The sequence below is a fragment of the Giraffa tippelskirchi genome, chromosome 13 (genome assembly GCF_054371585.1).
Source record: "Giraffa tippelskirchi isolate mGirTip1 chromosome 13, T2T-mGirTip1v1.2.pri, whole genome shotgun sequence".
Classification (NCBI taxonomy): domain Eukaryota; kingdom Metazoa; phylum Chordata; class Mammalia; order Artiodactyla; family Giraffidae; genus Giraffa; species Giraffa tippelskirchi.
In genome coordinates this window covers 60,720,020-60,743,580 of record NC_137287.1, presented here as the reverse complement: position 1 = coordinate 60,743,580, position 23,561 = coordinate 60,720,020, and the positions used below count along the sequence as shown (strand labels likewise).

At 42.6% G+C, this 23,561-nt stretch overlaps 3 protein-coding genes across 20 annotated transcripts in view; 1 reads left to right on the top strand and 2 right to left on the bottom strand.

The window, feature by feature from the left end:
- The window catches only part of CAMK1D (calcium/calmodulin dependent protein kinase ID), a 496,165-nt gene extending 474,227 nt beyond the window's left edge, over nucleotides 1-21,938 (bottom strand). For all 5 annotated transcript variants that reach the window (XM_081554101.1, XM_081554100.1, XM_081554105.1 and 2 more), the window contains exon 1: nucleotides 21,907-21,938. The gene's annotated coding sequence lies outside the window, so the exon portion shown is untranslated. The remainder of the gene's footprint in view (nucleotides 1-21,906) is intronic.
- A 132-nt stretch (nucleotides 21,939-22,070) lies between these two features.
- NUDT5 (nudix hydrolase 5) overlaps nucleotides 22,071-23,561 on the top strand; it is a 61,969-nt gene continuing 60,478 nt past the window's right edge. The window contains exon 1 of the mRNA XM_081554125.1: nucleotides 22,071-22,365. The gene's annotated coding sequence lies outside the window, so the exon portion shown is untranslated. The remainder of the gene's footprint in view (nucleotides 22,366-23,561) is intronic.
- The window catches only part of CDC123 (cell division cycle 123), a 42,577-nt gene continuing 41,384 nt past the window's right edge, over nucleotides 22,369-23,561 (bottom strand). For all 14 annotated transcript variants that reach the window (XM_081554115.1, XM_081554118.1, XM_081554119.1 and 11 more), the window contains one exon: nucleotides 22,369-22,640. In XM_081554115.1, coding sequence (XP_081410241.1) covers nucleotides 22,614-22,640 — 27 coding nt within the window. In that variant the 3' untranslated portion in view covers nucleotides 22,369-22,613. The remainder of the gene's footprint in view (nucleotides 22,641-23,561) is intronic.

The window sequence follows — 23,561 nt, the reverse complement described above, 5'->3', positions numbered from 1 at the left end:
CGTTTAACATTGTCCCAGAGGTCTCTGAGGTTGTCTTCATTTCTTTTAATTCTTTTTTCTTTTTTCCTCTCTGCTTCATTTATTCCTACCATTCTATCTTCTACCTCACTTATCCTGTCTTCTGCCTCCATTATTCTACTGTTGGTTCCCTCCGGTGTTTTTTTATCTCATTTGTTGCATTATTCATTATACATTGACTCTTTTTCATTTCTTCTAGGTCCTTGTTAAACATTTCTTGCATTTTCTCAATCCTTGTCTCCAGGCTATTTATCTGTAACTCCATCTTGTTTTCAAGATTTTGGATCATTTTCACTATCATTATTCTGAATTCTTTATCAGGTAGATTCCCTATCTCTTCCTCTTTTGTTTGGTTTGGTGGGCATTTATCCTGTTCCTTTACCTGCTGAGTATTTCTCTGCCTTTTCACCTTGTTTATATTGGTGTTTTTGGGGTGACCTTTCCATAGTCTGGCAGTTTGTGGTTCCTCTTTATTGTGGAGGTTCCTCACTGTGGGTGGGGTTGGATGGGTGGCTTGTCAAGGTTTCCTGGTTACAGAAGCTTGTGTCGGTGTTCTGGTAGGTGGAGATGGATTTCTTCTCTCTGGAGTGCAATGGAGTGTCCAGTAGTGAGTTTTGAGATGTCAATGGGTTTGGTGTGACTTTGGGCAGCCTCTACATTGAAGCTCAGGGCTATGTTCCTGTGTTGCTGAAGAATTTGCATGATATGTCTTGCTCTGGAACTTGTTGGCTCTTGGGTGGTGCTTGGTTTCAGTGTAGGTATGGAGGCTTTTGATGAGCTCTTATCGATTAATGTTCCCTGGAGTCAGGCATTCTCTGGTGTTCTCAGGTTTTGGACTTAAGCTTCCTGCCTCTGGTTTTCAGTCTTACTCTTACAGTAGCCTCAAGACTTCTCCATCAATACAGCACCGATGATATAACATCTAGGTTAATGATGAAAAGTTTCTCCACAGTGAGGGACACCCAGAGAGGTTCACAGAGTTATATGAAGAAGAGAAGAAGGAGGGAGATAGAGGTGACCAGGAGGAGAAGAGGGGGAATCAAAAGAGGCGAGCGCAAGCTAGCCAGTAATCGCTTCCCTATGTGCTCTCCACAGTCTGGACCCCTCAGAGATGTTCAATGAGTTACACAGAGAAGAGAAGAGAGAGGAAGGAGAGAGAGGTGGCCAGGAGGAGAAAAGAGGGAATCAAAAGGAGAGAGACAGATCTAGCCAGTAATCAGTTCCCTAAGTGTTCTCCACAGCCCGGAACACACAAAGAGATTCACAGGGCTTGGTAGAGAAGAGAAGGGGGAGGGAGAAGATAGAGGCGACCTGGTGGAGAAAAAGGAGAGTCAAAAAGGGGACAGAGCAGTCAAGCTAGTAATCTCACTTCCAAGTAAAAATGGGTACTGAAGATTGGGTTTTTAAAGGTTAAAAATTGATAATACCAAAAAGCAAAGATTAAAAATCTAGAGCAGAGGTTAGATTCTCAAAAATACAATATTAAAAAAACAAAACAAAGTCACAAAATTATAAAATATATATATGAAGTTTGCTTTAAAAATAGAGTCTTTTTTTGGCAAGGTAATAGTAGGTTATGAAAATGAAAATTAAAGGAGTAATAGAGAACTTAAAAATAAAAAAATTTTAATTTAAAAAATGATAATAGTAAAAATATATCTAGGAATTTCTCTGGTGCTGTTGTGGACAGTGTGGGTTCAGTTCATTTTCAGATAGTTCCTTGATCCAGCTTATACTTCTTAAGATCTATAGGCCCCTTCCTATGTAGTCGGTGCTAACTACAGGGTTTTAATCTGTTGCACCTGTCATTTCCAAAGCGGTTCCTTTTATTTTAGCTTCTTCTGTTTGTTGGTCTCTTCAGTGTCTTATTTCCGCCCTGACGTAAGGGGGTGATGGTGATCACTTTTTTAGGCTCACTTGTTCAGTCATGCTGTGGGGAGGGAGCAACACTGCATACAAATATCACTGGCGTTTTGGGGGGAGTGCTTACAGTGTTTCAGCCACACTGGGTTTGCCCTGGCTCATGGCGTGTGTGCTTTCATGGTCTACACTGCTCAGGCTCTAGGTTGCTCTGCCGGGAACTGTCTGAGGCAGGCCCTGGGTTGCATGCACTTCTCAGGTCTAAATCACTCAAGTTCAGGTTCTTGGGTACTTCACAAAGGTGCAGACTCGGTTGGGCCTGCATTTTGTGCCCTTCCCAGGTCTGAGCAGCTCAGGTGAACAGGTTCTTGGCGAGCCCAGTCACCTCCAGGTGGGGGGTACATCTTATCACCTCCCTCCGTCCCAACTGCTCAGTTTTCTAGGTGTACAAAGGGCACGCCTTCTAAGATGTGCTGTGTGTCTCTTCTGGGGAGCTGATCTCTGGCTGCAACCCTCCTGGAAGGTGTCAACCGTCCAGAATCCCAAGAAGTCTTGGTTACAATGAAGCCTGCTTGCAGTTTGGTAGAGGATGCCTCTCTGGGGCCGCGATTGCCCCCTTCCGGCTCTGGCTGCCCCCACTGGCCTATCTCTGGGGATGGGCCAGTCCGCAGCTGGCTAGCTCTGCTCAGTCCTTTGTTCTGTGAGCGGGCCTGGCAGTGTCTTAGGTTAGGGCTTTTCACGGATAGTTCTCTTTTTTTCTCTCTCTCTCTCTGGCTATCCCACAGTTTGGGTTGCTATCTCAGGTTAGTTCCCTCAGATTGCCCTCGGGGAATTCAGGCTTGGTCCTTACCCTAAGCAATGCAGCCCGCGCCTGCCTGTCCAGCCCCCGCTTGCTAGTGGTGAATGCGAGCATCTGGGCTGTTTCTCTGCTGGGAGTTGCTGTTAGGCACGTAATCTGTGGGCTTTATTTATTTATTTATTTATTTATTTATTCTTCCTCCCGGTTATGTTGCCCTCTGAGATTCCAAGACTCACACTGACCCACCAGTGAGAGTGTTTCCTGGTGTTTGGAAACTTTTTTAAGACACCCTTCCCGGGATGGATCTCCATCCCTACCTCTTTTGTCTCTCTTTTTATTTTTTATATTTTGTCCTACCTCCTTTCAAAGACAATGGGCTGCCTTTCTGGGTGCCTGATGTCCTCTGCCAGCATTCAGAAGTTGTTTTGTGGAATTTGCTCAGTGTTCAAATGTTCTTTCGATGGATTTGTGGGGGAGCAAGTGGTCTCCCCATCTATTCCTCCACCATCTTAGGACTGCCCCCCCCCAAATTTCTTCTTCTTCTTATAAGGACTGGTTTAGGGTAACACAAGTGCCTCATTTTAACTTGATGACTTCTTTAGAGGCACTACCTCCAAGTCTAGTTCCATTCTGAGGTCCTGGGGGTTAGGGCTTTAACATAAGAGATTCAGGGAGGATGCAATTCAGCCCATGGAAAGTCTCTTTGCGCTTTACTGCTCACTTACAGTCATTTGAAACATTCCTGGATTCATCTCCATCTATTTTAAATTTCATTATCTGCAAAAGCTAACTAATTGTCTAAGCCTTTTTTTCCTTGCCCTTGAGGAGGGCCCTGGGAGAAGGACTGGTTTATGCACACTTGCAGGAGGCCTGAAGTTTAAATAGTCAGTCTAAACTTTAGTGGACTTCCCTTGTGGCTCAGATGGTAAAGAATCTGTGTGTGATGCAGGAGACCCAGGTTCAATCCCTGGATGGAGAAGATCCCCCAGAGAAGGGAATGGCTACCCACTCTAGTATTCTTGCCTGGGAATCCCAAAGACAGAAGAGCCTGGCAGGCTACAATTCATGGGATCACAAAGAGTCAGACACAACTGAGTGACTAACACACTAAACTGTAGCAGGAAATCAGAGTTATTCAGGGAATTTTTAAAATACTGCTGTCCCAGATATTTCAGTCTCATGATCTAGCTGGTTCCTCTCCACTGGTAATTTAAAAAAAAAAAGAAAAAAACATAACCCTCTCCAGGTGATGAGAATGTGCAACCAGGGCTGAGAACTACTGGTTTCAATGAATGGATGAGATTGATGAGAACTTTTCCAGGTGAGGAGGATGAAGAGAAGTGTGGGACATGAAAGCAAGAGTGCTGCTGCTGCTGCTGCTGCTAAGTCGCTTCAGTCGTGTCCGACTCTGTGCGACCCCATAGACGGCAGCCCACCAGGCTCCGCCGTCCCTGGGATTCTCCAGGCAAGAACACTGGAGTGGGTTGCCATTTCCTTCTCCAATGCATGAAAGTAAAAAGTGAAAGTGAAGTCGCTCAGTCGTGTCCGACTCTTAGCGATCCCATGGACTATAGCCTACCAGGCTCCTCCATCCATGGGATTTTCCAGGCAAGAGGACTGGAGTGGGGTGCCATTGCCTTCTCCGGAAAGCAAGAGTAACCTGGTATATTTGAAGGACAGTGACAAGACTGACTCACAGGAACCAGAGATCAAATTGCCAACATCTGCTGGCTCATTGAAAAAGCAAGAGAATTCCAAAAAACATTTACTTCTGGTTTATTGACTACACCAAAGCTTTTGACTGTGTGGATCACAACAAACTGTGGAAAATTCTTCAAGAGATGGGAAATACCAGACCACCTGACCTGTCTCCTGAGAAATCTGTATTCAGGTGAAGAAGCAACAGTTAGAACCAGACATGGAACAACAGACTGGTTCCAACTTGGGAAAGGAATACGTCAAGGCTGTATATTGTCACCCTGCTTATTTAACTTCTAATCAGAGTACATCATGTGAAATGCAGGGATGGATGAAGCACAAGCTGGAATCAAGATTGCTGGGAGAAATATCAATAACCTTAGATATGCAGATGACACCACCTTTATGGCAGAAAGCAAAGAGGAACTGAAGAGCCTCCGGATGAAAGTGAAAGAGGAGAATGAAAAGGCCAGTTTGAAACTCAACATTCAAAAAATTAAGATCATAGCATCCAGTCCCATCAGTTCATGGCAAAGTGATGGGAAAACAATGGAAACAGTGAGAGGCTTTATTTTCTTGGGCTCCAAAATCACTGCAGTTGGTGACTGCAGCCATGAAATTAAAAGATGCTTGCTCTTTGGAAGAAAAGTTATGACAAACCTTGACAGCATATTAAAAAGCAGAGACATTACTTTGCCGACAAAGGTCCATCTAATCAAAGCTATGGTTCTTCCAGTAGTCATGTATGGATGTGAGAGTGGGACCATAAAGAAAGCTGAGTACTGAAGAATTGGTGCTTTTGACCTGTGGTGTTGGAGAAGACTCTTGAGAGTCCCTTGGACTTTAAGGAGATGAACCAGTCAATCCTAAGGGAAATCAGTGCTGAATATTCCTTGGAAGGACTGATACTGAAACTGAAGCTCCAATACTTTGACCACCTGATGCCAAGAACTGACTCCTTGGAAGAGACCCTGATGATGGGAAAGATTGAAGGCAGGAGGAGAAGGGGTTGACAGAGGATGAGATGATTGGATGGCATCAGCGACTCAATGAACATGAGTCTGAGCAAGCTCCAGAAGTTAGTGACGGACAGGGAAGCCTGGAGTGCTGCAGTCTATCAGGTCATGAAGAGTTGGACAAGACTGAGCGACTGAACTGAACTGAGAAGACTGACAGGCTGGAACTGTGGATGTGACTTAGAAGTAAAGGAAAATAAGATCACAGAGGTCAGAGTGAAATTACTGTAAGGCTTGTAGAACCCGTGTACAGACAGGAAGGACAGGAGGGATGTCGAAACCAAGTCAGCAGGCTCAGCTAGCTGGTTATTACAGAAAAATAGGTGTAAGATAATGAGGACTTTGCCAAGCTGTGGCACTGAAACAGCCACGCAGGAATAGGTGTAAGGATTGGGAAGGAAGGACTAGGAGGACTTGCTAAATGGATGAACTGGTAAGAGATATATGTTAAGGAGATTAAGATAAAGGTTGCACTATAAACGATTTCAAGGTTTCAAAGCTGATGGTCTAGGAATATACTATTAACAAAAAATAAATGCATACAAGAAATTGTTGTCATGGCATAAAAAGCATGAATTTGTCTAGAAAAAAAGCATAAGCTTGTCTATGAAATTTTAACCTTCTAAAGTCAGGGATAACATCTTATTTATTCACACATAGCATGATGTCTTGTGTATAACAGCTGCTCCATACACTTTGGTTGGCTAGAGTTAAATGAGGTGGAAGCAGAACACCTAAGTAGACATCCAGATATGAAAATAAACATAACAGAGAAGAGAAATTAACATGGAAGAGATGAGCAGGAATTGAGGCTTCTCACATGACAGAGCCCTCTGGGAAACATACTGGATGTCTAACAAGGGTTTTAAGCATCTCTGCAGAACCTCTCTATCCCGCATCCTCTTTTTCTTTTCTCTGGCTCACCCACTGTAAGAGACATCTGTTGTTTTCATCATCCAGCATTCACTCCCTTTGCTAGTTCCTCAATTTCCCTTTGGAGAACTTCCCCCTCCCAGGGCATGTGGTCTGGTTGGGACTGTCTGTCACAGTGCCCTGCCCACTCCAGCAAGCGCGTCAAACTACTATTTAAACATCAGGACCGTACATTATATTCAACTTCTCCTCTTCCTGGAGGCCTTCCTGGACCACTGTGCCTTCCATTTCCCTTCTTTGAATTTCTACAAAGTTATAGTTCATGCAGTTCAAACTAGCAGCATGTGCCCTTTTTACCTCAGCTGGGCCAACCAGACTTTCTCCTGGATTCTTACTCTCGAGTAGAGTAACCAGCTCAGAAGCCAGAACTTCTTTGGTGGCTGAGTCCTGGTGACACTGTCCACCAGATCTGTGAAATTGCTGAGGTCTCTCCATAGCCTGTTTACTCAGCCTTGCTGATAATTACCCTTCCACTACATCCCCTTTCTGTAGTTAACCAGAATTAGTTTTCATTGCTTGCAAATAAACCTTAACTGACTGCATTCTTTCTCATTGTTCAAATTTTGCACAACTTTGCTTTGCATTCAAAATCCAGAAGTGAGCATATGATATCCCATGGTCTTTCTCTTTCCTTTTTTAAGGCTCATCCCAGGGATTCTCATCTTTATTTCAAAGCAGACAACTTCGTGACAGCACATGGTGATGGGAAGCAGACAGCTGACATGCTTATACTTTCCATGTCTCACACTACTAACTCATTGTCAGAGGTGCCTGGGACACTTCTGCCCTGGATTATAAATTTTCTGGTTAAAATATTGTCTCTCTTCCTACTCCATTTATTTCTTGAACTCTAAACCCCTCCCAGTGTATGTCAGATGCCTGTCAAGAGTATCTGAGAATATGTTTCTCCATCCCTTCTTCTTTCCTATGTCTCTTCTTTCTTTGAGCAACCACTTCTTAAAAAATAACTAAAAACTGCAGTGCCCCCAACATCACCAACATGCATAAAGGAGGCTCTGCTTCTTTCATGTATGAGAGAAACAGATATAAATTCTGGCTCTGGAAGTGTGGGCTTCCATCAGCCCCAGGGATCAATGCCTTTTACCAGGCTCAAAACAAACAGCCCTCACAGCGATAATGTTACTTGGTATTTCTCTGAGCAATTCATAGACATGAAAGAATTAGCTGTCAGTTCTTCCTAAAAGAATGAGTGTGATTCTGGATCTGATCCTGTCCTGTTTCTCAGACCTAAACAAAGGGCCCTGCATATAAACTGTGCTGAACAAGATGACTTCTCACGAGGAAAAGAGGGGGAGAAGTGAAGAGAGTAAGAAAGAAAAAGAGAAGGCCTACCATTCATCTAATAACTATTGTGAGTCTGGGATGACAGTTTGGAGAAAAACACCCCAGTGTTCTGGCTGCGCTCTGGTTCCATTTATCATACTTGATGACTCCACAGAGGGGTTTCCATAGAGGTTGGGCTGTCTCCAGCCATCCCTCAAGCTGTGGTCTTATGTGTTTGATGATTCTTCTCTTGTGTTACTGGCCCTCTTCCTTATACCAAATTCAAGTGCTGCCTCACTTATCAAAGCAAATCAGTTTCAGACTAACACCTATAACTTGTGTGTATGTACAAACACATATGCACATAACATCTGTACTCTTTTTTTCCGTTCCCCCTTCCCATTCTCATTCGGGACCAGGGCCTGGCGAGGGAAGTAAAGAAAGAACCATGCCTATTAGCCCAATGTTTTGCAATGATGTGACTGGAAGGAACTCTATGAGATTAGGGACTGGCTTATTCCTTTTCAAGAAATTCTGTCATCAAAAGGAAGACGTGCCTTCACCTGCTCAGAGAAATCATTGGCTGAACTTCTTCACAGAGAGACACCCCGTGAACTGCCAAAAAAAAAAAAAAAGGAAATGTAGGGCGTAAAAGCAAGAGCCAAGGCTTTCCATGGCTTTACACACTGGTCTTCCTTAAGATTACTGTGTTTCAGAGTTTTGTCATACACAAAATGCTCTCCTGCGCCCTGATTCTCCCAATGTCAACCAATAATCACTCTGAGTGATTATTGTCTGAGTTAGGGAAGTCTGACACAGCAAGTATAATCCCCTCAACAAACCCCCTTCTCTCACCTCTCGATTATCACCCTGGTATAGATGAAGCTGTTTGGCATTAAAGAAAACAGATACACAACAAACCAAGTTTAGCCCCAATCATCTGGAGGATAGGTATTTGCCTAATGGCACAAAATGGATTTTTTTTTCCTGTATAGTCTTGTTCTCATAAATTTGATAAATTTTATTAAAGCAATTTTTAATTTATAAAATTCCTATAAAATTAATAACGTTTTACATGTTACAAAACCAGCTATAAATCAAGGCACATCTTTATTGTTGTTTGCCTGTCAACACGTATGTGTATTCACCTATCTTAGACATTCTATTTGTGTGTGTGTATTTCACCACTGGATTGTAAATCTCCTCAAGGCCAGAGACTATTACTTCCTATCCATCCAGGGCCTTCAAAAACCTAAACTAAGGAATCAAAGAATCAGGAGAAAAGGAAGTCAGAGGAAAGAAATGTGACAGCCTGTGACTCAGACACAGGTGAAACTTCTAAAATATTGTGCTGCTCCTGGTGCCCCTTCCCTCAAAGATGCTTTGTGGTTATTAAACTTCAGGATGGAGAAGACCAATAAAAGTGTGCCTGCCCATCAACACATCAGCTTTCAGTTTTTCAAGGTTTTTTTTTTCAGATTTGTAGTTATTTTCCTCCTAGTGTAATGAAAGTTGAGTGACCTATTCAGAGTCTGCATAGAGCAAGAATGTGAGGTCACAAAGCCCAGTCAAGTGGCTTAGCTCTTGCTGTAGCCAAAGGAACCCCATTAAGCCAAAAGCTCAACTGAGGGCACTGGATAAGCACACACCCATGGAACCTGTGAGCGCCGTCACTGATCTGAAGAACCAGCACAAATCAGGGGATGCTCAGGGGAGCCGGGAGCAGGTGCACACACACTCTCTAGCAGCATCTCATGGACCACAGGGAGGAATGGAGGGCCTCTCAGAATTCCACTTTGGAACAAAAGCAAAGCAACATGACTGACTTAAGTGGATGATCAAATGGTGAGAATCATTACCTCTTGAAATGGGACGATGAACAAACCTGTTCTTGAAGTAGGAAGGAGATTCCAAGATTTATTTTCTATGCTTCCAAGTTTGTTCGTGTATTTGCCCTCTAGTTCACGAAAATAGGTCTCCACCAGAATTTTTTGAGATGGCTATATATATATTTTACTTGTAGGGAAAACTGAAAGCACCACAGATTAATTGAATACAGTCCACATAAACTGGCATAGATTTCAGCTTGTTTTTCTGTGGATTTTGAAGTCGAAAGATATCTAGGGTAAAGAGTGTAGACTTTGGACTTGGACAAATCTGGGTTTGAGTCCCACTTCTGTAATTCACTATTTGTTACCTAGAGCAAGTTATCTGAGCTGTAAATTCATCTTCTGTAAAATAGGAAGAATTATTGCTTAATTCATCTAGCTGTAGAATTAAAAATCAGGTAATTTACATCAAATATTTGGCATTCCCTATTCTATAATCTTTTCATTACCAGGTTGGTCATTTCTTGTGTCTCCTTAATGGATGCATTTTTTTTCTTTCAGTTCCTAATTTATTGCTTTAATATAATGGTATTTGAAACATTCCTGATATATTGGATTTATTTTCAATCTTCAGGCTGCTCCCTCCCTGTCCCTGGTCAAGTGGAGTGACTCTGTACTGGAAAGGCACAAATTGTATCTCAGGCAGGAGGAGCAAATCTTAGGGTGAATGTTGGTTTCACTACAGACAATTCTGTGGCAGAGCCAAGTCCAGGTATGCAGGTAGGATGGGGAAAATAAACACAGAGGGGTTTGCCATTAGAACCCTCTCCATTAATATAGAGGGGAGCAGGGAGAAGAAAACTCTGTTTTATCATAGAGGCAGACAGTTCACTGAAATCCCATATAGGAGATAAGAGCTTATATTTACCAAGCATTTACGATGATGCCAGGAGCTGTCCTACGTTGACTTTTGGCAGCAGCCCTGTGACACGGGTAATATTGCCATCTCTGTTTTACAGATGAGGAAACATGGGCCTGGAGGGATGCAATACCATACCCAGGATAAAGCCAACTGTAACACAGGTTGCCTGGCTCTGGATCCCTGTGAGAAGCCTGTGTGTATGTTAAGTCGCTTTAGTCATGTCCGACTCTTTGCAACCGTATGGACTATATAGTCCACCAGGCTCCTCTGTCCATGGGATTCTCCAGGCAAGAATACTGGAGTGTGTTGTCATGCCCTCCTCCAGAGGATCTTCCTGACCCAGGGATTGAACCTGCATCTTTTATGTCTCCTACATTGGCAGGAGGGTTCTTCACCACTAGCGCCACCTGAGAAGCCTGAGAAGCCTCTAGGCCATGCTAAGTTGCAACAACAACAGAAGAGCCACATTTTCCACTTAAATACAAAATGAAAACAAACCATTCAGAGTGATTTGGACATGTAAGGGAAGCAGCGGTCCTGTCTGTGCCTGCCTGAGACAGAGACTGTGCTTGCTGTGCTGGGAAGGGGCAGGAGAAAGGAGACGTGTCTGAAAGATGAAAGGCAGGCAGGCAGAATAGACTGAGTTTCATAGGATATTTTTAAAACAAGCAGGCAGCAGTAATTAGTTGGAGTTTATTCTCAGTTGAGAGGCATCTACATGTACCATCACAAAGGTTGTGCGATAAGATAGCCACAAGCTTTGGATGGTTTGATTCAGTTAAAGAAAGACAAGAGCTCCTTAATAACCTTTTTGAGTAGAGGTTCCGTAATGTGAACAGAAAGGACAGATTAGCATATGTAACTGAGTGCTGTGTTAGTCAAATTGTTGATGTTGACAGTGATGCATTAGTTTTGGTGATGCTGCCCATGCTGGAAAGTGTTTGGGGGATTCCTTTAAGACAAATATTTAATTAATTTATTAAATTAAGGGTCTTATAATTGTGGCGTGCAGGATCTTTAGTTGTAGCATATTGAATCTAGTTCCCTGACCAGGGATCAAACCTGGGTCCACTGCATTGGGAATGTGAAGTCTTAGCTACTGGACCACCAGGGAAGCCACTCAGGGGACTCATTTTGGTCTCTTCTACATTACAAGGCCATCCCTGATGCAAAAATCACATTCATTCACCCCACCCCAAGAGGGCACCACATCAAGCACTGGGAGAACAAAGCTAGGACACCAATCTCGCCTAAAGTCACAGTTAGCAGCCAGATTACAGTTCCAACAACCTATACCACTAAGCTCTAAATGTAAAAGGAACAGTAACACTGAGTACTATGAAAATCCTGGCCCAGAAGGAACTCTGTGCCACTTGAGCCAGGCCTTGATGTCTGGCTTTTAACAACCAGAAGATGGGGTCGGGGGGTGAGCGAGGGTGAGGGGGATGACACAAAGTCAAAGGAACAGGAGAGGAGGATACAGATATCCTCAGCTCTCTCAAGTGACCAAGGTCAGCTCCCTCAAGAGACCAAGGTGAGCGGGAGCATAGTATGTGCCGGTGGGGATGGAGCTGGGCTGTAGAGACAGGCTGGGTCAGCTGCTCAGAGATTTGAATGCCCATCTGCGATGGGCATTCAGCTTCTAAGAAATGGAAACCTCTGAGTGACTTTAAGTGTTAGAATGACTAAATTGTGCTTCAGGAAGACTCATGTCCTAGTGGCACATAAAATGGACTAAGGCTTCTTGAAGCTGACATCTGAATTTTGGAAGAATTCTGAACCAAGTTTGACAAATAAGAAGGAAAAGTATTCCGGAAGTGTGTGTTGGTTTCTTTAAAAAATAAGGTATTGAACAAAATAGGATAGATAGATTATAAAACAATCTATAGATTGTAAAACAGATTTTCTTCTGTGGCTTATAAATGGATCAGAAGGCACTCCCAAGAAGATTCAAGAGAAGATTTTAGAGTGAAGGAAATATAATAAAAATAAGTGTACAGTCGTCCCTAAAGCACCCACTTTCAAGGACAACACCAATTCCAGTGAATAATCAGTTTGCTCTTTTTAAAACAAGTGGAATGATTCAAGCTACTCTTGAAACAGATTATGATCCATCACCAGAACCAACTTCTGTAATCCCAGGGGACCTTCTTCTCCACCTGTAGTGGCTTCTGATGTGTCAGCATAGCAAGGGTCCATCCTCATTCACATGCTGACTTAGGTCCTGCTGTGAGGGAATTTTGCAGATGTGATGAAAAGTCCCCATCTGTTAATTTTAAGGGAGAGTATCCTGGTGGGCATGACTTCATCAGCTGCAGGGGAGGGGGAGGGCTTTAAAATAAGGGCTGAGGCTTTCCCAAGAGAAAGACACTGAATTCTGCCTGTGGACAAGAGCTTCATCCCATGCCTGGAGTCCCAGCTTGCCCTAAGGCTTCATACTTATGCAGACAGACCACCTTTACTGAACAAATCAATCCCATGTAATAAATCCCTTATTGACATGCACACACATAAGTGTGTATAATGTGTACAGAGATACATAAATATGTAGTAGGGTGATTTTATATACACATATATATGCATGTACATATCTCATACTAGTTCTGCTTCTCTGGTGGAGCTGTAATCCACAGTTTACTTTGAGAGCTGACAACGTGAGGGGAATGTCCTATAAATGAATTAATTACAGAAACCCCATTGTTGGAAACAACTTGAGTTAAAAGTGAAGCTGTTGTATATGTTACTTCTCTGAGCATGCCACACACTGTGAAATGGTTCCATTCTTACAACTGCAGAAGCTTTGACTTCTAATCTGATCCCACAAGACTTGAGTGCAGGGATCTTAATCTGCGGTCTACAAACCCTTGAAACTGTGTGTAAAGTTTTTCCTCAGGTGAGCCCATATCTTTCACCAGATTCTCAAAGAAATCCATTTCTCCTCATGCTTACTTTGAAGGTTATTATGTTATTGATACTCAGGTTCCCCAATAATTAACTGTCCATACAGTATGAATGAGTAGCTGACCCCATGGCTGCCTGCCTTGTTCCAAAATTAGTCCTGACATTTTACAGATTTTTTTTTTTTGGCAGGGGGAGGCCACTTGTAACTAGTAGGAGAAATTCAGTTTAAGTCTTACCTTGATTAAGAGTCCATAAATATATGGTGAGACAATCCACCAAAGAACTCCACAATAAATATGAATATCTAATAGTCAAGAGAATCAGTGATGCAGAAAACACAGTTTGTCACCATAATTCAGAGACTTTAACAAAATTAAATAATGATCAATTAAAGAATCTCAAAATAATTATATTGCTAAATATTAACTTCTGTTGTGCAAAGAGAGGTTTATATTTTATACAAGAAAATCAGTAAGAGTAACCAGTCTAGATTCACATTGAAAGCCCATGTTAGAGGACTTCCCTGGCAGTGCCATGGTTAATAATCTACCTACCAAGGCAAGGGATGTGGGTCTGATCCCTGGTCCAGAAAGTTTCCACATGCCTCGGAGCAGCTAAGCCTGTGCACCACAACTACTGATCCCGTGTGCTTTAGAACCTGTGCTCAACAAGAGAAGCCACCACAGTGAGAAGCCCATGCACTGCAACTAGAGACTAGCCCCTCGTGCAAAGCAACAAAGACTCAGTGCAGCCAGAAATAAACACATAAACAAATAAACAGAAAAAAAATTTTAAAGCCTTTAAATCTTTTTAAATATTAAGTCTTCCAATGAATTAAAGGATTTCAGCCTGTAACATGTAAGAACTTCTTTGTTGTCTTATTAAATTTCTTACCAGTTTGCCATGTTCAGTTCAGTTCAGTCGCTGAATCGTGTCCAACTCTTTGTGACCTATGGACTGCAGCACACCAGGTCTCCCTGTCCATCACCAACTCCCTGAGTTTACTCAAACTCATGTCCATCGAGTTGGTGATGCCATCCAACCATCTCATCCTCTGTTGTCCTCTTGTCCTCCCGCCTTCAATCATTCCCAGAATTAGGGTCTTTTCCAATGAGTCAGTTCTTCACATCAGGTGGCAAAAGTATTGGAGTTTCAGCTTCAGCATCAGTCCTTCCATTGAGTATTCAGGACTGATTTCCTTTAGGATGCACTGGTTGGATCAACTTGCAGTCCAAGGGAGTCTCAAGAGTCTTCTCCAACACCACAGTTCAAAAGCACCAATTCTTCAGTACTCAGCTTTCTTTATAGTCCCACTCTCACATCCATACTTGACTACTGGAAAAACCATAGCTTTGATTAGATGGACTTTTGTTGGCAAAGTAATGTCTCTGCTTTTTAATATGCTGTCTAGATTGGTCGTAACTTTTCTCCCAAGGAGCAAGCATCTTTTAACTTCATGGCTGCAGTCACCATCTGCAGTGATTTTGGAGCCCAAAAAAATAAAGTCTGTCACTATTTCCACTGTTTCCCCATCTATTTGCCATGAAGTGATGGGACCAGATGCCATGATCTTAGTTTTCTGAATGTTAAGTTTTAAACCAGCTTTTTCACTTTCCTCTTTCACTTTCATCAAGAGTCTCTTTAGTTCTTCTTTGCTTTCTGCCATAAAGGTGGTGTCATATGCATATCTGAGGTTATTGATATTTCTCCTGGCAATCTTGATTCCAGCTTGTGCTTCATCCAGCCCAGTGTTTCTTATGATGTACTCTGCATATAGGTTAAATAAGCAGGGTGACAATATACAGCCTTGACTTATTCCTTTCCCTATTTGGAACTAGTCTGTTGTTCCGTGTCCAGTTCTAACTGTTGCTTCTTCACCTGCATACAGATTTCTCAGGAGGCAGGTCAGGTGGTCTGGTATTACCATCTCTTGAAGAATTTTCCACAGTTTGTTGTGATCCACACAGTCAAAGGCTTTGGCATAGTCAGTAAAGCAGAAGTAGATATTTTCTGGAACTCTCTTGCTTTTTCGATGATTCAACGGATGTTGGCAATTTGATCTCTGGTTCCTCTGCCTTTTCTAAATCCAGCTTGAACATCTGGAAGTTCATGGTTCACATAACTGTTGAAGCCTGGATTGGAGAATTTTGAGCATTACTTTGCTAGTGTGTGAGATGAGTGCAATTGTGCGGTAGTTTGAACATTCTTTGGCATTGCCTTTCTTTGGGATTGGAACGAAAACTGACATTTTCCAGTCCTGTGGCCACCGCTGAGTTTCCCAAATTTGCTGGCATATTGAATGTAGCACTTTCACAGCATTATCTTTTAGGATTTGAAATAGATCAACTGGAATTCCATCACCTTCAATAGCTTTGTTCATAGTGATGCTTCCTAAGGCCCACTTGACTTCGTACTCCAGGATGTCTGGCTCTGGGTGAGTGATCACACCATCACGGTTATCTGGGTCATGAAGAGCTTTTTTCTATAGTTCTTCTGTGTATTCTTGCCACCTCTTCTTAGTATCTTCTGCTTCTGTTAGGTCCATACTATTTCTGTCCTTTATTGGCCCATCTTTGCATGAAATGTTCCCTTCGTATCTCTAATTTTCTTGAAGAGATCTCTAGTCTTTCCCATTCTACTGTTTTCCTCTATATCTTTGCACTGATCACTGAGGAAGGCTTTCTTATCTCTCCTTGCTGTTCTTCGGAACTCTGCATTCTAATGGGTATATCTTTCCTTTTCCCCTTTGATTTTTGCTTCTCTTTTCACAGATATTTGTAAGATCTCCTCAGTCAGCCATTTTGCTTTTTTGCATTTCTTTTTCTTGTGGGTGGTCTTGACCCCTGTCTCCTGTACAATGTCATAAACCTCTGTGACATTCAGGCAGGCACTCTATCAGATCTAATCCCTCAAATCTATTTGTCACTCCCACTGTATAATCGTAAGGGATTTGATTTAGGTCATATCTGAATGGTCTAGTGGTTTCCCTACTTTCTTCAGTTTAAGTCCGAATTTGGCAATAAGTAGTTCATGAACTGAGCCACAGTCAGCCCCCAGTCTTGTTTTTGCTGACTGTATAGAGCTTCTCCATCTTTGGCTGCAAAGAATGTAATCAATCTGAGTTCGGTGTTGACCATCTGGTGATGTCCACGTGTAGAGTCTTCTCTTGTGTTGTTCAAAGAGGGTGTTTGCTATGAGCAGTGTGTTCTCTTGGCAAAACTCTATTAGCCTTTGCCCTGCTTCTTTCTGTACTCCAAGGCCAAATTTGCTTGTTACTCCAGGTATTTCTTGACTTTCTACTTTTGCATTCCAGTCCCCTATGATGAAGAGGAAATCTTTTTTGGGCGTTAGTTCTAGAAGGTCTTGTAGGTCTTCATAGAACCGTTCAACTTCAGCTTCTTCAGCATTACTGGTCAGGGCATAGACTTGGATTACTGTGATATTAAATGGTTTGCCTTGGAAACGAACAGAGATCATTCTGTTGTTTTTTATATTGCATCCAAGTACTGCATTTCAGACTCTTTTGTTGACTATGATGGCTACTCCATTTTTTCTAAGGGATTTTTGCCCACAGTAGTAGATATAACAGTCATCTGAGTTAAATTCACCCATTCCAGTCCAGTTTAGTTTGCTGATTCCTAAAATGTCGATGTTCACTCCCGTTTGACCACTTCCAATCTGGACATAAGGCCATCTTCAGGCTTTCCTTCCTGATTTTCCAACCCTTTTGATCTATTCCTACTGTTTCACACAAGTTTTTTTTTTTTTTTAAATATTATTTTGACTGTGCTGGGTCTTCATTGTGGCATGTGGGCTTCTCTGGTTGTGGCACATAGGCTTAGTTGCCCTGTGGCATGTGGGATTTTAGGTCACTGACCATGGATCAAACCTCCATCCCCTGCATTTGTTGAGGTGATTGTTAACCACTGGACCACCAGGGAAGTCCCCCTGTAAGTTCTAATTGTTTTTTGGTATTTGTTTCTGTTTTGGCACACTGTGCTGCTTTCCAGATCTTAGTTCCCCAACCAGGGATAGAAACCCCAGATCCAAGGCAGTGGAAGCACTAAGCCCTAACCACTGGACCACCAGAGACTTCCCCAATCTCTAGTTGTTAAATCTACTGTCTCTAGATATCTTTACTTCATAAGTCACTGGAATCTCAAATCTTCATGTCCAAGGCCAACATTTCAATTTTTCTCCCTAAACTGGTTCCTCTTTCTCATTCTTAGAAAACTGCCTCACCTCCACCCAGCAGCTCCACAACCTCCTTTTCCTTCAGGCACTACACCCATCAGGGCTTCCCCTTGGCTGTATCCCCCATCTTTGCACCTCATGTCCTCACAGTGCCTCCTCCCCAGCACAGTGCCCTGTGATGGAGGCCACCCTGACCACCAGTCATCATCCCCCCAACTGACCGCTCCGCTTCCCACACAGAAGCCAGAATAACACTTCAAAGCTCTAAATTAAATCACGTCTCTCCTTTGCTTAAACCTCCCAATGGCCTCCGGCCTCATCTGAGAATGAAATCCCAATGTCTCACCTGCACAAGGCCCTGCCTGCTCTTCCTGCACCCACAGTGGTCTCTGAGGTGCTGCAAGTCATCAAACCCTGCTTCTTTATTCGTGTCTACCCTGGTGTCCTGTATCCTGTTAGGTATCAGAAGGCAGGACATTTAAGATGTACACATGGCACCCATCACCGTCCTGGACCCAATAAACATCTGCCAGATGAACGAGTCGCTGTCTCAGCATCCTGACTTTATTGTGCCAACTCTGCTAGTTTTTGTGTCTAGATGTATTTAGAAGTGTCATTTTATTTTGGTTTTCCCTGGTTTAAAAAAAAAAAAAAAAGACACATGTGAATACGTTCTCTCTTCAGGTAACTAATGCCAGACTCACTGCCCAGTCTCATAACATGGGGCATTTAATTGCTGCTTCAACTGCTTTTTTGTTGGGGTATGGATATGTGTGCATGCTCAGTCATGTCTGACTCTTTGCAACCCATGGACTGCAGCCCAGGTGGCATTAGTTGTTAAAAAAAAAACCCGCCTGCCAATGCAGGAGATGTAAGAGATGTGGGTTTGATTCCTGGGTTGGGAAGATCCCCTGGAGAAGGAAATGGTAATCCACTCCAGTATTCTTGCCTGGAAAACCCCATGGAGAGAGGAGCCTGGTGGGCTACAGTTCATAGGGTCACAAAGAGTCAGACATGACTTAAGTGACTTAGTACCACACTGGACTGTAGCCCACCAGGTTCCTCTGTCCATGGAATTTTCCAGGCAAGAATCCTGGAGTGGGTTGCCATTTCCTATGCCAGGGAATCTTCCCGACCCAGGGATGGAACCCATGTCTCTTGTGTCTCCTGCATTGGCAGGCAGATTCTTTACCACTGAGCCGTATTGCCATTCCTCAGACTCCTTCTTAATGGTATACATAACAGACCTGCACTGCCTACAGAGGCTGAGTTTATCACTATTTTCTTAGCCTACTTACTGAAACTGTTTTCTATGAGCCAAGACAGCACATGAATAAAACAGTTAAATAGGAATTTTGTCTTTAAAATGTGTAAAGATGGCTAAGTCACCTCTCAACATCAGTCCAGTTAACACAAACAAGAAATTGAATTAAATCTTTCAAAGACAGTTATTTCTTCATTTAATTTCTGTGTTTATATCTTTTTAATTCGCCTGCACACAAATGTGTGAAATGCATCTTTACCTACTTATGTTTAAAAGACAATTTTGGAGAAATTTTTACCATTAAAATAATAATTTGTCCTGATTGAAACATCTACAAAAAACATTTGGCTAAAAATTCTTAGAAGACATCATTAAACTAGAGGTTCCTTTGTGGTACTGATTCTGTTACAATTCTGGACAGGTCTTAATTCTGAGCAGTTTTCTGCTAAAAAAAAAAAAAAAAAGGAAGGAAGAAAGAGGAAAGGGAGGGAGGGAAAAAGGAAAAGAAACTGGACTGAATGATCTCGGAAGTCCCTTCCCACTCAAAATTTTCTTGGTTCTGTTAAGAACTTGCCTTTAATCTACAGAGGTCTGCAAAGCAGAGTGGTAATAACAGCTACCGTTTTTTACGAACCCCCTAGGAATACAACACGCTACATGAAAATCTTTACATGGGTCAGTTCAATTAATGGAGGCATGAGTTTATGATTATTATCCTCCCAATTTACAGGTAAGAAAACAAACTTAAGCTGGAAAATTCAGTCATACATACAAGCTTTGTTTGCTTTTTAACAAACACGATCCTCAACTGCCAGAAAGAGAAAGGGATGAGTAGACGGGAAGGATTTATGAACTCAAAAAACGCAAATCACAATGACATTGCCTTAAACAGATAACAGATCTCTTGGCAAAGTCTGCTATTTAGGAGGCCTGTGCTACATGCCACTGCCTGTAGGACCAAGTATACATGTTTATCCCAACCTGCCAGAATCAACAGCTGTAACGTCTTTTCTTCCAAAGGTAGGATTTCAGTACCAGACTAAGGAATCACACAGGTATTTATTCTCTAAACTCAAGTGCAAATCTGAGGTACCTCAAGGTAGGAACAGATAATGCCAATAGAATAAAAAGATGATTCGAAACTAACATTTAAGCTGGCATCAATGACATCTGAATTTACAATATTTCCTGAATGTTATCCTATATGTAATATTAACATCAGGATAGTCAACTAAAATTAAATACACCACAGAAACTATGTACCAAATCACATTTTTAAAATTTTATTTTTCAATTTTTTGGCCACCCGAGTGGCATGTGTGATCTTAGTTCCCTGACCAGGGATCGAACCCAAGCCCCTGAACTGGCAGCACAGAATCTTAACTACTGGACTGCCAGGGAAGCACCCACAAATCACACTTTTACACAGAAAATTATATCCTCAATCATATCCTCAGGAAAATGAAAAATCCACTGAGAATTGTACCTTTTATAAACTATTTGCTAAATTTTGCTTTTTTCTTATATATAGTTTGAACTTTTTTAATTGGTATCAAATACATTTCCTTTTTTGACTGGTCAGGTGCCATCTTGGCAAAGCCAGCTTCAGAGCTCAGCTGAAATCAACTCACAGGGATAAATCCCTCAATTGTGAGTTAACAGATGCCAATGAGCGGTTTAAAAAACAAAAATATTTTTGAAGCACTTATACCTCAGTTGGCCTCAGAAATGGCATTTGACAGACTTGATCTTTATACTTAAAACACTAACATCAAATGATTTTAACAGAGAAACCACACAGCAAGCTAGAGTTTGAGATAACCTAACAAGAAATGTATCTTCCATCATGACAGGTAAGACAGGTAACCTGTCTTAACTACACAGAAAGTGGTTTTGCCCCATTTCTGTGCCTTTCTATGGGAGCACTCACACACTCTCTGATGCTGAGAAATACACCTCCACCTAATAAAATATTCTTTGATACCACATTAGTTACTGCAGGAAGTGGAACATCTGTTTCCTTAAATTGCTCCATGACACAAAGTAACACATGAAGAGCATTTAGTTAAGTGCTGAGTAAATCAGATGTCACTGATAAATCATCAGTCCAGACACTGAAGAACCATTACAAAAATGGCATCCTAAAAAAGTGAATCTAAATACCTTCCCCAAAATTCCAGTAATTGTTTAAAAGGCCGAATTATAAATAAATCTGTGATAGTTTTACTAATATATATTAAGGTGGCTGTATTGTACTAAAATTTTCGTGGCTGACAGTTTGAGAAGTCTGCATTTTAACTGTACTCAAACCAAAGCTTAACTGATAGAAAAACTACTTGAAAATCCTCAAAGCAGGAAAAATATTTTCTACAGTGACGTGTTACCGAAACAGCAATCGGTGTGCCTGACCCAGAGGCCAAACACCACCAAAACATCAGAGTTCGGAGCAGAGAAAGGTTTACTGAAGGGCTATGCAGGGAAACAGGTGGCTCAAGCCCCCCAAAACTCCAAACTCCCCAAGAACTCTCAGCAAAGCCTTTTCTAGGGAAGGGGAGGGAGGGGTGGGTGAGTTGTTGCCAATGTCTTGGTAGAAGATCCTCTTTTTAAAAAATTAATTGACTGTGCCAGGTCTTAGCTGTGGCATATAGGATCTAGTTCCCTGACCAGGGATCAAACTCTGGACCCTTGCATTGGGAGCTCAGAGTCTCAGCCACTGGACCACGGTCATAGTCAGGGAACAATGCTCCTGTAAACCTCCACCAAACAAACGTTATTCTCGGTTCTGACAAGAAAGGACATGGTCCCCAGGCACAACTGTCACCCTCCGAGATCCAGTCCTGGCTGAAAGGAGATCTCAGCTGGCGGCTCCCTCAGAGCCAGGTCTCCAGACCCTGTCCAACCATCATTCCTGAGGGAGCCAGCTGCCCAGGGCCCAACCAGCCCTCAGACCACCCTATAGCAGGGGAAGGAGAGAGGTTCCTCAGATGACCCGTACAGATGGCTGCTGCCATGAGGTCGCAGAGGCAGGGACGGGGGAGAGGCCTGGGCCCAGCCAGTGAGCAGCCTTGGTGAGGGCTCTGGAACCTGCAGGACACGGCCCAGCCTCTTCCCTGGGCCATCAGCTCACCTGCTGGCTGGAGGCCAGGTGAGCTGGAGAGCTCCAAGGAAGGCCAGGATTCACCTCTTACCTTACTCTGTACCTGATGATCACCACTCTGCCAATTATTAGCTGAGCTGGACCCGTAACAGTCGCTCACTGACAGTTGCTCAGTTGGGGGAGGGGCCCACTGAGGCATGGACCAATGGCAGAGCAGGACCACTAACGGTCTCTCACTGACAGTTGCTCTCTTGGGGGAGGGGTCATTGTGGCACCAACCAATGGCTGACCGACCATAAATGGTCTTATAGAACCTGCTCCATGGTGACAGGGTGCGGGCTCCTTACCTCCTGCAGCAATGGCCATGTACTAAGGGTTAAACACGGCTGTGTTATATTACATAAGGTGCTATTTTTTTCAGTGGAAAAGTAATGATTAAGAAGGAGCTGGATAACAAAGATAAACTTGCCCAGCTAAGGTAACAGGTGTTAAAAAAAAAAAATAGCCACAAGAAACAGATACCTCTAAACAGACTGAGCCAAAGAACAAGGTATTTCATAGAAAGTATTTTATCATCAGAACAGGATAGCTTCCTGTTTAAGATCTATTTATTGTGTTATTTTTACCAATAGCAAAGTCCCTCCATTTACCTCAGCTTTATACATGAATATAAAAAGCTACTGATGTCCACGCCCCCCTACCCCCCGACTGGGTTAACAGGAACTTGTGGACTCTTCCTGGCCTTCAGAAGCAGCTGTGGTTTCCTCTGTGACTTGGCCTGGAGCTCTAGCACGCTGATCAGTCATCCTCTTGCTGATTCCTTTTCTGTCACAGGAAACCAAGATACATTACAACAGCACATTCTAATTTGTTCAGCCAAGATTGCTTTTTCTGTCAGCAAGTATAATTTCCTAGAGGCTGCTGGCAAAAGATGTGGTTGAAAATTATCAATGGAAAAATATGCCTTAAGTAGTTCATTAAAGTAGTTTATCATTTTGGCTCCTGGGCACATTATCCTCAAGACATTTGAACATTTTCTCCTTTTTTTTCTTTATGAGCAAATACTCCTACATAGAAACATAAATACTCACTTTCCCCCCAGAGTACCCACAGCAGAGATCTGATTTGCTCTCAGGCCAGTTGACCCTTAAACAACAAGGGTCTGAACTGCACAGGCTGTTTTCACGCAGATTTTTTTCAGTAGTAAATACTATGGTACTGAGGACCCACTGCTGGTTAAATCCACAGATAAAAAAAAACCATTAATGTGAAGTTTTCGCTACAAATTATACGTGGATTTTTCCCTGGCTGTTTGAGGGTCAATTATATATACTTTCCTCAAGATTACAAGTGTTATGAAAGTTACTCAAAAGCATATATTGTGCTGTGTGCTGTGCTAGGTCACTTCAACTGTGTCCAACTCTTTGTACACCCTATGGACTGTAGCCCGCCAGGCTCCTCTGTCCATAGGATTCTCTAGGGAAGAATACTGGAGTGAATTGCTATGCCCTTCTCCAGGAGACCTTTTCCACCCAGGAATCGAACTGGCGTCTCTTGCGGCTCCTGCATTGGCACGTGGGTTCTTTATCACTAGTGCCACTTGGGAAGCCCCAGGAGCATGTACTCAAAAGCATACACATATAAAAGTATTTTCTATCATTTTTATCAATAAATTATTTTTTCAGTGTACTTGATGTATATCATGAAATGACCTCACTCAGTAATTCTGCCCCTTTAATTCCCAAT